General features: G+C 37.7%; 1 protein-coding gene across 3 annotated transcripts in view; it reads left to right on the top strand.

The window, feature by feature from the left end:
* TMC1 (transmembrane channel like 1) overlaps nt 1-18,346 on the top strand; it is a 475,132-nt gene that overhangs the window by 413,308 nt on the left and 43,478 nt on the right. For 2 of the 3 annotated variants that reach the window (XM_074394667.1, XM_074394668.1), the window contains 3 exons: nt 2,273-2,415; nt 15,449-15,593; nt 16,227-16,421. In XM_074394667.1, coding sequence (XP_074250768.1) covers nt 2,273-2,415; nt 15,449-15,593; nt 16,227-16,421 — 483 coding nt within the window. The remainder of the gene's footprint in view (nt 1-2,272; nt 2,416-15,448; nt 15,594-16,226; nt 16,422-18,346) is intronic. The other variant, XM_074394669.1, reaches the window with a different exon arrangement.

Here is an 18,346-nt window from a genome sequence, read left to right as displayed (position 1 = left end):
ACATGAGATTTGCTCACCCGCTCCCTCTGCTTGAGGTTTCTACTAGTTGCTTATCCCTAGATATTTTGGGTTGCATCCTAGTCAGAGTTCTCCAGATAAATATAACCAGTAGAAATTATGTATACACATACACACACACACACACACACACACACACACAATCTAGTATTTATATAATAAATTTATATTTATCACTTTTATTATTACTTAAATTTGTTATATAAATCTTGATAGATATGTAATTTTTTTTTTTTTTTTTTTTTTTTTTTTTTTGAGACAGGGTCTCACTCTGTCACCCAGGCCAGAGTGCAGTGGTTTGATCTCAGCTCACTGCAACCTCCATCTCCTGAGTTCAAGCTTGGGATTCTCCTGCCTTAGCCTCCCAAGTAGCTGGGGCTACAGGAGTGAACAACCACACCTGGCTAATTTTTGTATTTTTGGTAGAGCTAGGGTTTTGCCATGTTGGCTGGTCCTGAACTCCTGATCTCAAGTGATCCTCCCGCCTCGGCCTCCCAAAGTGTTGGATTACAGGCATGAGCCACTGCATCTGGCCAATATATGTAATTTATAAGTTAATATAAATAATAGATTAATTACAGATATAAGAAGAGATTCATTTTGAGGAATTGGCTCACACAATCATGGAGGCTGAGAAATCTTCTAATCTGCCATGTGCAAGCCAGAGACCCAGAGAAGCCAGTGCTATAATTCAGTCTGAATCCAAAGGGCTGAGAACCAGGGGAGCCAATGGTATGAATCCCACTGTGAGGGAAGAAGATATGAGATGAGATGTCCCAAGCAGCAAGTGAGGCAGGAGAAAAGGGAGCAAATCCCTCCTTCCTCCTTTTCTTCTTCCTCTTTTTGTCCTCAGTGGATTAAATGATGTTCTACCATGTCAGGGAGGGCAATGTACTTTACTGAGTCCATCTATTAAACTACCCATCTTATCCAGGACACCCTCCCAGACACACCTAGAATCAGTGTTTGATCTGGACACCCCATGGCCCACTCAAGTTGACACATACAGTTAAACATCACAAGTTGGATTATTTTTTCTTTAAAAAATGCAGATAAAGCTCAGAACTTTGGTATTTGCCTATGATTCATTCCATGCAGTCCCAAGTTAAGCACACAAGCTCCTCTAAGATTATTTGGAGATTTTATTTTGTTCTAGTTCTTACAGAGTACAGTATTTAAAAATAAATTTGCCCCAAATTTTGAAAGCAGTAGTTTTTTTCAGATCTCCATTGACTTCTGATTTGAGTTAGGCATGATCTTTGTTTAAGGCAGTTTTCTAATTTTCTCTTAATTCTTCCTTTAGGAATTAGCATCCACAACATTTCTTCTTTCTTTTCCACACCTCCACTCTCCCTCACTTCTTTTCTCTTCTTCAGTTGTGGGTGTCAAAGTCCTGGGGTTGGCATAAATTGTGTTAAAGTCAACCAGTTGGGTTTTCTAAGATTCAGGGTTGACTCCCCTGATCTCCAGAGGAATCCCCACATTGACAAGTTAGTATCTTCTCATTTCACAAAACATAGTTATTGTCAGAGAGAAGAAGTAACTGAGGAGCTGGGAGTGGATAGCTGTAGTGATGCAGTAAGAATGCTTCAATGCTGAGAGTGAAAAACAGTGGACATGAAGAAGAAAAAAAGGTGTGTATTGTAAAGTAAGCAGCATCAGGATATGCCAATGTAATACACAGGTAAACATGCTTGTTATAGGGGAATGCTATAATGGTCTTGATAAAGGGAAGCTTGTGCAGATGACTTCCAGTGTCATCTCACCCACTCCTTTATTTTGTGAAGTGAGGGCTGAGACACAACCTCTGTGGTTTAAGAAGAACTGATCTAATTATGGTCAGGTGATTGGAAATGGAAATGTGCCACAGCACTCTGAGGAAGCATTTGTCAGATCCCCATCCCCCAATATTAAGCAAGCTCTTAAAATTGTAAATCTAATGATACCACAAAGTGTGTTTTGATGTTTAAATCAAAGGGCATTTCGCGGTAATGGTTCCACAGCTGAGCAAGCCCATATTTGCTGAAAAATTTTATCTATTTAGAAGTCACTGGATTTCAAATAAACCAAAAAGCTGCCAATCAACATGGCAGCTGAAACAATCACTTTATGGTATAAAACAATGGGGCTCATGTTAGAGCTGTGACCCAGGTTTGAAAATTAATGTCATTTTGTTATTCTTCTTAAGAGCTAATCTTTGCCTTCGAGTTGCTCTTCACAGCTTCTGCTAAGTGGCTTTGTTGTTGGATTTCAGGGTTTGGCGCAATATTCCGTTCTCTTTTATGGCTATTATGACAATAAACGAACGATTGGATGGATGAATTTCAGGTTGCCGCTCTCCTATTTTCTAGTGGGGATTATGTGCATTGGATACAGCTTTCTGGTTGTCCTCAAAGCGTAAGTTTCATTTGTCTTTTGGGAAGCAAATAATGATTTCTGGAATCAAATGGAGGGATTAATTTGGGGATTGGATATAATTTTGTTGCTATTTTATGTCTAAAGGAAACAGAGTCTATAAGAGATGAAATACAGTTTTAATACCAACACTAATGTTAGACTATTACATCTTCTAAAGAATTGAACATAAACACAGGCCTTGAGTCATTTCATGGGGTCAGACCAATGCTTGCATGCCTATCTTATGTTTAAACATAATTTTCAAATGTGCATTTTTGTACTTGAAGGTGTGAATTAATGTTGCCAGCAAGAGAGGGAAACAGCTGCTGGCCCCTCTTTTGTATGCAGAGAGGTTTGTAACTTGCAGAATCAGCTCAATAGGCAGAATCTATTGTTCTCTGTTCATTTTTATAAAACCGGAAAATCACCCATCCAAAAAATTTTAGCTGTGTAAGACAGCAAAAATGAATGGTCCCCAATGAAACCATCACAATCAACTGTACAATCATGGTTTGTTTTGGGAAAGGATTTATTAGAGTATGGGGAGGAGTTTCACTAGAGAACTGATATTACTGCAGTTCATTTTTGCCCCTGTCTAAAATATATTTATAATACTCCACTTAAAGACTGCAGAAGCCTAGCAGAGTTATTTGGGTTTATATATTTTAAAAATGACCCATTAGCCAATTTTTTTTTTGAACTAGTTTATGAGGAGAGTTGAAACATCTCAAGTAAGGTCTCCATTCTTTTATTTGACTATGCACAGGGTGAATGAGCTTTTTGCCTCATTGTGAAGGGCCTTCCACCTGAAGGTATTTGAGGGAGAAAGTGCACAGTCACCCTAAGCAGGAGCTCTCTGAAGCAGTCTGTGACATACTTTGTGTCCTAAACCTGCCTCACTTACTGGTTCCTCCAGAGAAAACTGTCATATTTAGTTTGTAAGCTCTTTCAGGACATGAGTACACATTAGTTATTCCTGTTGGATACATGGAGAAATTAAGGCTAAGCAGAGTTTGAGGATATGACCAAGTTCAAATACTCAGTAGCTTGCAGAACTGAGCTTTGAATACCTTCCTTTAATTCCAACACTTAGTTTTTCTAACTTCTGATGTGGATGCATCTATTATAACAATCATCAATATAGATTGATGTATCTGTCTTATCCTGGGTAGCCTTTTTGTTTATAAAAATTCTATATTAAAATAGTTCCTTATCTGTTGTCAAATTTCCTTAGAGTTTTATGGCCTTGATATGGCTCAGGTGACCAAACGCTGTGTTTAAAAAAAAAAAAAAATTAAACCTGTCAAAACCAAGTTCTTGTTCTATAAGACTCTTGCATATTTCAGGATATATCATGGCCAGCTTCACACACACCATTTCTAAATCAGTGAAACTTTATTTTCTCCCTCCTACTTAGATCATCAGTGCCTTTGTCCATTTCCTTTTTACATCTTTGGTACATGTTTACCCAGACATCTGTGATCTACCTGATACTCTTCCTAAGTGTCTTCCACATCTCTTGACAGCCTTAATTTCTTAACATTGAAATTGTTTCTTTTGCCTTCTCACATTCCCACCCACCATTAATTTTTTTTCTTTGTCGAAGGAATTTCTCCTTATCTATTTGGTAGAAAGCAGTCAGAGTCCCTCATAGACCCCAGTCTAATATTTTACTTCTCAGAGATATTTTCATTAAAGATCATAACGTTTGATGTTTGTAATGATGAATTTCAGACCCTAGAGAAGGTTATGTAAGGGTAAGTGGGCCTAGCATACAGGGCATGATATTCTAGCAAATCCCACAAAGCACATGATTATCTCATCTTCTTCAAACTATACTTGACCTTGTTTCAAAAATGCTTGGAGCAGAAAAGCAATAAGGTATGAAGGACATAAAGTCACTACCTTCCATTTTTTATTACTTCTCTATGAACTGCATCTAGATTATAAACTTCAACATGAAAAACTTCTCTTGTAAACATGGACTAATAAGGATAGTAGTAGTTCACAATGAATGGCAGCTACTTACAAAGTGAGGTGATATTGTCAAAACTATCATAATGACAGAGACAGAACTAATAGTAATAGCATAACAAGCATATGTGGTATGCATTTATTATATGTATTCTGCCATGCAAAAAAGCAATTTATGCCATATGTATTTACTTGGTGAGGCTTTTTCCAGTGCTAAGTTTACTTATAGAATGACAATTCATGTATTCATTCATTTAATTACTATTTGTGGAGCACCTAGCATGGGTAATCTAAGAGAACTAGCCAGTACCTGGGTATTTCATGGCAAGCAAAATAAAGTCCTTGCCCCTGTGGTGCTCAGTTGGGTAAATATTGTAAACAAAGAAATGACCAGTAGTTTTGGTCAATATAGTATAATTTCATATTTTTGTGATCCTCTGCAGTCAAATATTTGCTATACTTTCTTCATGCTCAAGAATTTTAAATAGGTGAGAAGAGCAAAGATGACTACCAGATGCAGCCAGAAAGAGCTTCTCCCACTGAGAAACCAGACTATTAAGAAGATTGGCACACTCTAAGCAGATATTCAGAAGGGAGGCATTGAGAGTGGATGGAGGGTGGATGTAGACTGTGCTGAAGTTGGAGGAAGCTTGGAATGCTAGGCTTAAGAATACGTTCCAGGACTCATTCCTGGCCCCAAGTAGCTCCTGGGGAAGGGAGAGTTAAATAGGTGTGGAGTTGCCCACTCTCATCATGGACCTCCATAATTCTAGCTGCGGGAGACTCCATGACCCCCATGGATATTTGAACTGATAGGGAGAGCTGTTTGAAGAGTTGGCAGGGACAGAACTTCAGAATGTGTGGAGTTCAAAGGATTTGGCAAAGGAAGGACTGCAGTAGAGCACAGCCAAGGACACCCATCCCTGAAGGTTGACCATGCATGCTTCTGTAAGCTTTGGCCTTTGTTGACTGTCAGACCAATACAGAATAGAGCTGTCTTGCCCATAGAATGGGGACATTTTAGTCTGAGTGCCTCCCTTGTCTGCCAGCCTTTCCTGAGGTTCATACCTGGCTGTGCCCCCTTGCAGCACAGCCTTGGATGCCCAATTGGGACACTTCCTGAAAGCCACCACCGTAGTTTCTTTGCTGGCAGACCCCACCCAACTGTTGGGAGCTTCGGAAGACAAACCTACACACACACACACACACACACCTGCAGCCTCCCCCCACTGTTTTGCCAGCATGCAGACATGCATGGTCCCTGCTGCTCTGCTGTCACTGGCATATGAGCAGAGACCCCACTGCCACTGCCCCAACAAAGTAGTTTTGCTGTCAATCCTCAATGGAATGTTGTTCACAGACTGGGAATACCTCAGCTCCTTCAGTACAGCAGGATTTAACCTTGAGGGACCAGAGAACAAAGCTGTGTGCCTGGTCCAGTATCACCAGGTTACAGCACACAACCCAGGAGTGCTGAGCTGAGGCTGGGTCTCCTGAAATCAGCCAGAAATGAAGCCAGTTGACATACCCAATTTATATCACAATCAAACCCTTAAAGGCATCAAAGAAAGCAAAAAGCTCCATCCAAGAATTGCAACTTCAAAGATTAAAAGAAACATTAACTCCCACAGATGAGAAAGAACCAACAAGAGAACTAGGGCAACTCAAAGAGCCACAGTGTGTTCTCACTGTCAAGTGACCGCACTAGCTCCCCAGCAATGCTTCTTAATCAGACTGAAATTAATTCAGAATCTAGATGACAATAAAGATTGTTGAGATTTAGTAGGAAGTTAAAACCCAATGCAAAGAACCTAAGAATCCAGTAAAACAATACATGAACTGAAAGACTAATCATTTTAAGAACCAAGCTGATCTGATACAGCTGAAAAAACCATTACAATAATTTCATAATACAGTTGGAAATAGCAGCAGCAGAACAGCATAAGCTGAGGGAAAAAAATCTCAGAGCTCAAAAATGGTTCTTCACATTGACTCAGTCAGACAAAACTAAAAAAGAAAGAATAAAAAAGAATGAACAAAGCCTTCAAGAAATTTAGGATTATGAAAAAGACCAAACCTATGACTCACTGACATCCCTGAGAAAGAAAGATGGAGAGAGACCAAGCAAGTTGGAGAACATATTTGAGGGTACTGCCTATGAAAATTTCCCCATCCTCACTAGAGAAGTCAACATTCAAATTCAGAGAAGCCCTGCAAGATCCTGTGCAAGATGACCATCCCCAGAACACAGCCCTCAGATTCTCTAAGGTCAAAGCAAAATAAAAAAGTATTAAAGGCAGCTAGAGAGAAGGCGAAGGCCACCTACAAAAAGAACCCATCAAACTAATGGCAGAACTTTCAGTAGAAGCCCTACAAGCTAGAAGAGATTGGGACATATATTCAGCATCCTAAAAGAAAAATTTCAACCAAGAATTTCATATCCAGCCAAACTAAACTTCATAAGCAAAGGAGAAATAAAATCCTTTTCAGACAAGCAAATGCTGAGGGAAGTCATTACTACCACACTTGCCTTACAGAGGTCCTTAAGGAAGAGCTAAACGTAGAAATAAAAAACTGTTACCAACTACCATAAAAACACACATAAGTACATAGACCATTACTACAAAGCAAGTACACAGTCAAGTCCACATAACAACCAACTACCAACATGATGACAGAATCAAATCTTCACATATGAATATTCACCCGAAATGTAAATGAGCTAAATGCAACATTCAAAAGGCACAGAATGGCAAGTTGGATTAAGAAGCAAGACCCAACTGTATGTTGTCTTCAAGGTACCCATCTCACATGCAGTGACACCCATAGGCTCAAAATAAAAAGATTGATAAAAATCTATCAAGACATAAAGAGATTGATAAAAATATATTAAGCAAACAGAAAGCAAAAAAGGGAAGAGCTTGCTGTTCTTATTTCAAACAAAACAGACTGTCACAATAATCAAAATGGACAGAGAAGGGCATTATATAATGATAAAGGATTCAATTCAGCAAGAAGACTTAACTGTCCTAAATGTATATGCACCCAACACTGGAACACACAGATTCATAAAATAAGTTCTTGACCTACAAAAAGACATAGATAACTATACATTAATAGTGGGAGACTTCTGCACCTTACTGACAGTGTTAGACAAATTATCAAGGCAGAAAACTAACAAAGATATTTGGGACCTGAACTCAACACATGAATTAATGAACCTAATAGACATCTACAGAACACTCCACCCAACAACAACGGAGTATACATTCTTCTCATCTGCAAATGGCATATACTCTAAAATCAACCACATGCACACCCATAAAGCAATTCTCAACAAATTAAGAAAAACTGAAATTATACCAGCAACATTCTTGGATCACAGCACAGTACAAATAGAAATCAATACCAAGAGGATCACTAAAAACCACACAATTACATGGAAATTAAATAGCTTGTTCCTGAATGACTTTTGGGGAAGCAATGAAATTAAGGCAAAAATAAAGAAATTATTTGAAACTAGTGAGAACAAAGACATGACATACCAGAATCTTTGGGACCCAGTTAAAGCAGATTAAGAGGGAAGTTACAGCGCTAAACACCTACATCAAAAAGTTAGAAAGATCACAAGTTAACAACTTAACATCACACCTAGAGAAACTACAGAAACAAGAGTACCACAACCCCAAAGCTAGCAGAAGATAAGAAATAACCAAAATCAGACCTGAACTGAATGAAAGAGACACAAAAAGCTATAAAAAGATAAATAAATTCCTGAATTGTCTATTTGGAAGTATAAATAATAGTGATAGACCACTAGTTAGATTAATAAAGAAAAAAGAAGATTCAAATAAACACAATCAGAAATGACAAAAGGGACATTACCATCAACCCCAGCAAAACACAAAAAACCTTCAGAGATGATTACAAACATCTCTATGCACACAAACTAGAAAAATTAGAAGAAATTGATAAATTCTTGCAAACATACACCTCCCAACATTGAATCAGGAAGAAAAAGAAACCCTGAGCAGACCAATAACAAATTCTAGAATTGAATCAGTATCAAAAAACCTATCAACCAGAAAAAGCCCTGGACCAGACAAATTCACAGACAAATTCTACCAGATGTATAAGAAGTGTTGGTGCCAACCCTTCTGAAACTATTCCAGAAACTTGAGAAGGAGGGATGCCTCTTTAACTCATTCTATGAGACCAGCATCATTCTGATACACAATCCTGGCAGAGACACATGAGAAAATAAAACTTCAGGCCAATATCCTTGATAAACATAGATGCAAAAATCCTCAACAAAATACTAGCAAACCAAATCCATCAGCACTCCAAAAATAATTTACCATGATCAAGTAGACTTTATTGCTGGGATACAAGGTTGGTTCAGTGTACACAAATAAGTAAATGTGATTTATCACATAAACAGAATGAAAAACAAAAACCGTGTGATCATCTCAATAGGTGCAGAAAAGGCTTTGGATAAAATTCAACATCCTTTCATGTTAAAAACTGAACAAAATAGGCACTGAAGGAATGTACCTCAAAATAATGAGTCATCTATGTCATCCTCACAGCCAACATCATACTGAACAAGCCAAAGCTGGAAGCATTCCCCTTAAGAACTGGAACAAGACAAGGATACCCACCATCACTACTCTTATTCAACATAGTATGGGGAGTCCTAGTGAGAGCAATTAGGCAAGAGAAAGAAAGAAAAGGCATGCAGATAGAGAAGAAGTCAAACTATCTCTCTTTGTGGACAATATAATTCTGTACCTAGAAAACCACAGAGTCTCTGCCCAAAGGCTCCTAAATCTGATAAACAACTTCTGCAAAGTTTCAGGATACAAAATTAATGTACATTTCTATGCAATAATATTTTCCAAGCTGAGAGCCTAATCAGGAATGCAATTCCATTCACAATAGCCACAAAAAGAATATAATGTCTAGGAATATAGCTAACCAGGGAGTTGAAAGAGCTCTGCAATGAGAATTACAAAACATTGCTGAAAGAAATAAGAGATGACACAAACAAATGAAAAAATTCCATGTTTGTAGTTTGGAAGAATCAATATTGTTAAAATGGCCATACTGCCCAAAACACTTTACAGATTCAATGGTATTCCTGTCAAAGTACAAATGATTTTTTTTTTTTACAGAATTGGGAGAAACTATTCTAAAATCCATATGGAACCCAAATACCCTGAATATCCAAAGCTATCACAAACCAAATTTAAAAAAAAAAGAAAGAAAAAGCTGGAGGCATCACAATCACACTACCTGACTTCAGACTATGCTACAAGGCTGCAATAACTAAAACTACATGATACTGATAGAAAAACAGGCACATAGACTTTATTAGTCAGGGTTCTCTAGAGGGACAGAACTAAGAGAATATATGTATATATGAAAGAAAGAGTATTAGGGAGAATTGGCTCACAAGATCACAAGGTGAAGTTTCATAGTAGGCCATCTGCAAGGTGAGGAAGGAAGAAGCCAAGAGTGGCTCAGTTCGAGTCCAAAAGCCTCAAAATCAGGGATGCTGACAGTCTGTGGCTGAAGGCCTGAGAGCCCCTGGCAAACCACTGGTGTGAGTCCCAGAGTCCAAAGGCTGAAGAACTTCAAGTCTGATGTCCAAGGGCAGGAGGATGGAAGGAAGCATCCAACACAGCAGGAAGATGAAAGCCAGAAGACTTGACAAGCCAGCTTACCTCACCTTCTTTCCCTTTCTTTGTTTTAGCCACTGTGGCAGCTGATTGGATGGTGCCCCCCAACATTGAGGGTGGGTCTTCCTCTCCCAGTCCACTGACTCAACTGTCAGTCTCTTCTGGCAGCACTTTCACAAGTACACCCAGAAACAATACTTACCAGCTATCTAGTCATCCTTCGATCCAATCAAGTTGACATCTAATATTAACTATCACATAGACCAATGGAATAGGTTAGAGAATCTAGAAATAAAGCTGCACACCTACAAGCATCTGATTTTTTATAAAGTTCACAAAAATAAGCAATGGGGAAAGGACTCTGTGGGTAATAAATAGCATTGGAATAACTCGATAGCACTATGCAGAAGATCAAAGCTAGACTCTTTCCTTTCACCATATACAAAAATCAACTCAAGGTGGATTAAAGACTTAAATGTAAAATCTAAAACTGTAAATTTTTAGTTTTTAAAACTAATCTGTAAAAACTCTTGGGGCCAGGTGTGGTGGCTCATGCCTATAATCCCAGCACTTTGGGAGACTGAGGCAGGTGGATCACAAGGTCAAGAGATCGAGACCATCCTGGTCAACATGGTGAAACCCCGTCTCTACTAAAAATACAAAAATTAGCTGGGCGTGGTGGTATGAGCCTGTAGTCCCAGCTACTTGGGAGGCTAAGGCAGGAGAATTGCTTGAACCCAGGAGGCGGAGATTGCAGTGAGCCGAGATCATGCCATTGCACTCCAGCCTGGGTAACAAGAGTGAAACTCTGTCTCTGGAGGAAAAAAAAAAAAAAAAAAACCTTGAAGAAACCCTGGAAAATTCTATTCTAGATATGGGGCCCTGGCAAAGACTTCATTAGGAAGACTCCAAAAGCAATTGCAATAAAAACAAAAATTGATGGGTAGGACCTAATTAAACTAAAAAACCTCTGAACAGCAAAATAAATTATCAACAGAGTAAACGGACAACCTGCAGAATGGAAGAAAATATTTGCAAACTACACACCCAAGAAAAGTCTAATATCCAGAATTTATAAGGAACTTAAACTAACCAGCAAAAACAGAACAATAAAAAACCGTTAAAATGGGCAAAAGACATGAACAGACACTTCCCTGTTTTGTTTTGTTTTGTTTTTAAATCTATTCTGGGTCACGTTAGCTGATGGTCTGTATGAGACCGAACAGACACTTCTCAAAAGAGGACACACACATGGCTATTAAGCAAATAATTACTCAACATTACTAATCACTAGAGAAATGCAAAGTAAAGCCACAATGAGATACTGTCTCATACCAGTCAGATTAGAAAAAAAACAGAAAAACAGATGCTGGCAAGGCTGTGGAGAAAAGGGAACACTTAGATGCTCTTGGTGGGAATTAGTTCAGCCACTGTGGCAAGCAGTTTGAAAATTTCTCAAAAAACTTAGAACTATTATTTAACCCAGCAATCCCATTACTGGGTAAATACCAAAAGAATATGAATCATTCTACTGTAAAGACACATGTACCCATATGTTTACCCCAGCACTATTCAAAACAGCAAAGACATGGCATCAACCTAGATGCCCATCAGTAGTGTACTGGATAAAGAAAATGTAGTATATATACACTATGGAGTACTACGCAGCCATAAAAAAATGAAATTATGTCTTTGCAGCAACATTGATGAAGCCAGAGGCCATTATCCTAAGTGAATTAATGCAGGAACAGAAAACCAAATACCGCATATTCTCATGTGTAAATGGGAGCTAACTATTGAGTACATATGGACACAAAGAAGAGAACAGTGGACACCATGATTTGCATGAGGGTGGAGGGTGGGAGCAGGGTGAGGATTGAAAAACTACCTATTGGGTACTTCGCTCATCATCTGAGTGATGAAATAATCAGTACACCAAACCCCCACAACATGCAGTTTACCCATGTAAGCAACCTGCACATGCACCCTCTGAACCTAAAATAAAAGTCGGAAAGAAAAAAGTAATAATTTAAAAAAATCATCTGGGGGGAAATAGTTTAAATTAGTAGTACCCCCTTGTCTTCAGGGAATATGTTCTAAGACCCCCAGTGGATGCCTGAAACTGTGGATAGCAAATTCTATTACTGTCAGTTGGAACACGTTTCTGTTCATGTGTTCTACCCACAAATTTCATGACTTTTCCACCTTAACTAAATTTTAATCACACAATATGACCATCACTTTAGCAATTTGAGGTACAACAGCAAAACTACTATTAATTTCTTTTTCCTTCTTCACAATTTTATGGATAGAAGATTCGTTCTTTCTGTAGATCTTAGCAATCTTAGTGAATGATTTTCTTTTCTTTTCTTATTAGGTCAAAAACTTTTGCTTTTTCACTTAAAGGAATAACTTTATGTCTTATCTGTAGCATATCTGAATTGCCAGCATCACGGCTCTTGGCTTTGAGACCACTAAGTGGAATAAGAGTTACTTGAACCAAAGCATTGCCTAACTGCAATAGTGAGCCTGATAACTGAGAGGGCTGCTAACAACATGGGTACACTTTATATCCACAGAATGCATCCACACTGAGCAAAGGGAGGATTCCCATCTTGAGCAGGGTGAAGTAGGAAGGTGAGAAATTTCATTGCAGTACTCAAAACAACACGAAACTTAAAACATGAATTGTTGATTTCTGGAGTTTTCCATTTAATATTTTTGGAACCATGAATTGATCGTAACTAACTAAAACCAAGGAAAAGAGAGAACTAGTCCACATGTTGTTTAGTATCACTTTTACAGTAATTTTCTTTTTCTTGTGTGGTCTTATCCCGCGGGCTTCTTTTGTTTTCTACCTGCCTCTCAATCTCCTTCCTCTTCTCAACTTTCATTTTAGCAGAGGCTACATTATAGTGACCCTGTTGGTTTAGGATTTAAAGAGGCATTTATTTGATTTATTTAAAACCTCCACATGCACCCATGAAATAACCAAATGACCTCAGGGTATAAATGGAACTGCAAACTTGTGGTCCAAGGCAAGAAATTCAGTATAAAAACCTTAGGCTACAACATGTATGCTAAAATTGCCTTTGCCAACTCCCCTGGCAAAGCAAATGATGTATTGAGATTGTTTCTCACAGATATAGTGGTTGAAAATGACAGCAGTCTCAAAAAATGAGCAATTTTCATAAATATGTATATATTTTGCTCTATACACAAAGAGTAGAACTTATAGCTATTGGGGCCATATCTCAATAAAAATGTGTTGCAAGCAGGTTTCTCTTCGGCATTCTTCCTTATCCCTTTCAGTACAGCTAGTGCTCAACTTACGACCATGGCCGGATCACGATTTGGTCGTAAGTTGAGTAGCCTATATGTACAGTTGAAATGGTGCACGTGGAGATGGTAGTGCTGCCAGAAGCTGGTCCGCACTGTCGTACGCCCAGCTGGGCAACGTTTGCGCTGCCAGACGCGGAGCAGTCGTGGCTAGCGACTGTGGTCGTAAAGTCGAATGGTCGTAAGTTGCATAGGTCACAAGTCGATCAATACCTGTATTCCCCTTCTTTTCACACCCGTTCTGATGTTAGATCTTCCCAGTCTGCTCATTCAGTTTGGGCTCCCTTCTCGGGGAGGCTGTCTTCGGCTCAAAACTTTGTCACTGATAAAATTACTTTCAAAATTTATCTGCGAAGTGGCCACTTTTACTTGAATCCCTGCCCTTGGCTCAATGACAGTGCAAAAATTGGACAGTGGCATATCAATCAAAGAAGTCATTTTCTTCCTAGATTAAACCATAGGGAATGTCTGCTTTCAACCCATTTTTACCTTAAAAAAAAAAAAAGGCATTTTATATGGCTTTTCATACCTCATGGTATCCTAGCTTGAACACTGGAGCAAAGTCAGAAATTTGAGCTCTTGACCTATCTCTGTGGTGCACTACTGGATAATGTTCAGAAAATTATTTCATGCCTTTGAGCTTCAGCTTCCTCATCTGTAGAAACGAGAGTAACTACCTTGACTTCTTGCTGAGATTTTAAAGAGAACAAATGCGAAAACACACACAATCACCATTTGCAAAGGGTAAAGTTGTAGATGGATGAAAGGAATAATGATATCTAGTTATTTTTCCTTACATGCTAGCCTATTTAAAATGCATAAGCTTCCATGATAAGTGTGGCTAGCAGTGGGGGAACATAAATGATCTAGAGACACCTGTCAACCTACAATGTCAGCTTTATGTCATTGTGCCCCTTTCTTCTTTGGGGTTTATATGACTATAATATTTTTAAAACCAAAACCTTATGGTTTTATAATATGTGTTATATGAAATTTTAATGTTGCTATTTATAGTGAAAGGGAAAAAAGGAAGTGGAGTGAATGGGATATAGATCTCTAACCACTAAAATAAACCTGTGAGCAAATGCATTTTAAGTTCTTCAAGCAAGAATATATGTGTGTGTGCGTGTGCGTGCGTGTGTGTGTGTGTGTATAAAATCACTGATTAAAATATATATAAAATCACTGATGTATGTATATATATGAAACCATTTGGCATTAAGATTGTATAAAAATGTTGCTTTTTCTTCAATAATTGTAGAGTAGATTTTAATTTAATGTATGCAATGTAATCTCTTTTTGGGAGGACATTCCAGGGGGAATTAAAATTTGCACAGGAGTTTCCTTGCCTGGTTTAGTCCATCCAGAGGCTTCAGATGGCCTGGAAACCAACTAAAGTTGTGTGGAGCAATGTAAAAGTCAGTACATGTGGTTTTTTCGCCCTAGGGAGGGACTAAATAATTTTTATAATATTCTTAAAGGGATACTTATCAAAGGTTAAGAACTAATTTTCTGAGTTTAATAAAAATATATTTTTGACTGGGTCGGGGGTGGAGGGAAGGGGAGAGGAGGAACATTGGTGAGTGGGAAGGATGGGGAGGGATAACACTGGGAGAAATTCCTGATGTAGGTGATGGGGGTTGGGAGGGATGGAGCCAGCAAACCACCATGCCATGTATGTACCTATGCAACGATCATGCAGGATGCAGGATGTGGACATGGACCCCAGATCTCAAAGTACAATATAAAAAAATATATGTATACATATATGTTTTTGTATACATTTTGAATCATTTAAATCTTCAGTGCTTATAGTAGTTTATTAGTCTTGAAGGCCTAGAAAGTGAATCACTTAAACAATTTAGCAAAAATAAAAATTTAAAAGAAACCATTTTCTGGTCATTAGAACAAACTTGTTAAAAAATATGTCTTTTTGCTATTGCTTCTCCACTTCAACTCTTGTGACCATGTTTTATTTCTCTCAATTCTCCCTGTCTCATTTTTTTCTGACTGCTGGGTTAAACTTTCTGTTTTTGCAGAATGACCAAAAACATTGGTGATGATGGAGGTGGAGATGACAACACTTTCAATTTTAGCTGGAAGGTCTTTACCAGCTGGGACTACCTGATTGGCAATCCTGAGACGGCAGACAACAAATTTAATTCTATCACAATGAACTTTAAGGTAGAGTCATCAACTTCAAAAGCCTGCTTTTCGTATTTCTAAGAGTAAAATTGGAGGCATTCCATCTGGTCCAGCTAGTGTAGTATCTTGATAATTTAAAAGAAAGATTAACTCATGATTTCTGCCTACCAGGATCTTGCCATGGTTCTGGTTATTACTGGAAAATCTTCCATGACCCATAACAGCACAATTATCCCTTAAGAACTTCTCTAAATCTGGTAATAAAATAATGTTATTGGATTGCAACAGGACACCATGAGTAATCAGAGTCAGATATTTTTAAAACTAGAACAATATTCACTAATTATTTACAGGAATAAGCATAATATTTAAAATGACCCTAAAACATTGTTTTATAGTTTGAAAAAATTTTGCTGGAATGAAAATTTTTAGAATGAAGACTATTCTAATATCAGATCAATCACAGTTTGTTTGCAAGAATTCTTCCTTCTGTCTCTTACTTGACATCATTTTTTGGCAAGATTCACCTGGTCTGTAGAATCTCAGAGTTAGTCTACATTGTCATTCCTCACATTCTGATGATTGTAAAAATAACTTTTGAGTTTATGATAACTTTGAAAATATAGTTAAGATATTCTATTTTGAGTTGTTTGTTTGTTTGCATGGATACAGGAAGCCATAACAGAAGAAAGAGCAGCCCAAGTAGAAGAAAACGTCCACTTGATCAGATTCCTGAGGTTTCTTGCTAACTTCTTCGTGTTTCTAACACTTGGAGGGAGTGGATACCTCATCTTTTGGGCTGTGAAGCGATCCCAGGAATTTGCACAGCAAGATCCTGACACCCTTGGGTGGTGGGAAAAAAATGAAGTTCGTCTCTGCATGCTTTTTATATGCTTAGAACCTGACATTTGCTATTTTGTGGGTTATGCTTCTTTGATGGAACATTAAAAAAGGCCACTCTTTACCTATCCCCGATCCTGTCCTGACAGTTAACCAATCATGTTGCTCATTTTCCATTCTTTTCTAGTCTTATTTCTAAATCTGTACTGTCTGTTTTTCATTTTGTGACATGATGGAAAATTAGAGTCAGAAAAGATACTTAAAAACACATAGTCCAATCATTACATTTACAGATGGGAATGCTGAATCTCAAGAGATTGTGTGATATGTTTATGGTCACAGAGTTAGTAGAAGAGTTAGGGTGAGAACCTTGGAGTCTTGACTTCGAGTCCAAGGCTCTTTCTTGTTGTTTTCTCCAAATCCTTCATCTGTCAGTAAAAGATCAAATTGTTTCCTGAATTTTTTGAAGTAGCCATGGTAAACCCACTGATTCCTGTGTTGATCTCACTGGAAACACACAGATTGCTTCTCCACCTTTGGGCATGTCTGGGCTTCCCTCTGTTTTTCAGTAGAAGCCTAGCTGCAGCATCTCCATCTCCATTGCCTCCTGCCTGTACTTTACTTCCTCTCCCTCTAAATGCTATTTAAATAAGGAAGGCCAGTTCTTTTCCAGGAATTAAACATTATGATTGTAATTTGCCTTCAGAGTATCTGCCCACTTAGTGGAGCAGAGAAAAGAGGTTAAAGGTAGATCATTTAGAATTAGAAAATCACTGGTCATGAGTTGTTGCTAGAGCCTCTTCCCTTTCATAAAATGTTATGTGTATAATGTGACATCATTTTGAGCTTGGGCATTTTCAAAGTGTGTGCAGATTTAGGCTGTGGGAAGTGTAGACTTCCCACACTGAAGCTTTTGTAGAACTGTATAGATCAAAAGAATTAAAATATGTCTTTATAAGCATAGAATTTCCTAAAAAATCTTGGATAGCAAATGATATAATCTACTTAGAAAAACAGTTTCCAAATAACATTCTAGGTATTTCAGAAATGGTACCAATAGAGATGGGACTAGATATTTTAAAGACTTTAATATACAGTCATTACATGAAAACTTATAAAATATAAGTCATTCAGCAGAGGGAGTTTGTTTATTTAAAATGAAAAATGGAGGAACACCTCAAAGCATTTATTAAGTTTGCTTTCAAAATTGTCTCATAATTGTAATAGTACATGGAGGCAACATTATCATGCAGCTTTGGTGCATTATTTATATTGATTATGTTTTTGTATAAATGAACTATATTAAATGATGGGTAGTTGATTATCATTTAAAAAACTATATTTTGTAAGAACCTCTTTAACGTCTATTTTAGGGACCCTATAAGTTTTGGGGACCAATGAAGGTAATAATGGAGGTTCATGAGTAACTTTACAAATTTGATGAAACCAAGTTTAAATTGACCTTGCATAAGATTTCACAGGATCTGCCAAATTTTCTTTACATTCATCTAAAATTATAGCATGCTGATTTCGTATTATGTCATGCTGAGATTTGTTGGTCATACTTATATAATGTTTTAATAAAAATGACAAAAATCTAATAATAATTGTTTTCTAAATATAGTCCGGTAGTTATTATAATTGCTCACACCATGAGGTCCACAGGAGAAAATAGGAAATGTTTAGTGGTGACAATTTGAGCCAGGTATTTGAAAAAGGAGACAGTCACCAGAGTTACCTATATCTGTTTTCCCCCATTAGAAAATTAGTATATGTTTTGGATTCTTTTTATTGACTTCCAAATAATATCACCGTAAGTCTGCCAAACATCCAGGAAATAAGAAGCACATGTTTCTTACTTTTCATGTTTCTATTCCTTCTTCTCTCTCTCTCCCTTCTCTCCCCACCCCTGCATTATTCTCTTGTCTCTGGATTATAGCTCATTCTCTCAC

The sequence above is a fragment of the Saimiri boliviensis genome, chromosome 2 (genome assembly GCF_048565385.1).
Source record: "Saimiri boliviensis isolate mSaiBol1 chromosome 2, mSaiBol1.pri, whole genome shotgun sequence".
Taxonomy (NCBI): Eukaryota; Metazoa; Chordata; class Mammalia; order Primates; family Cebidae; genus Saimiri; species Saimiri boliviensis.
The sequence above is the reverse complement of the archived record's forward strand: the minus strand, read 5'-3'. Positions and strand labels throughout refer to the sequence as shown.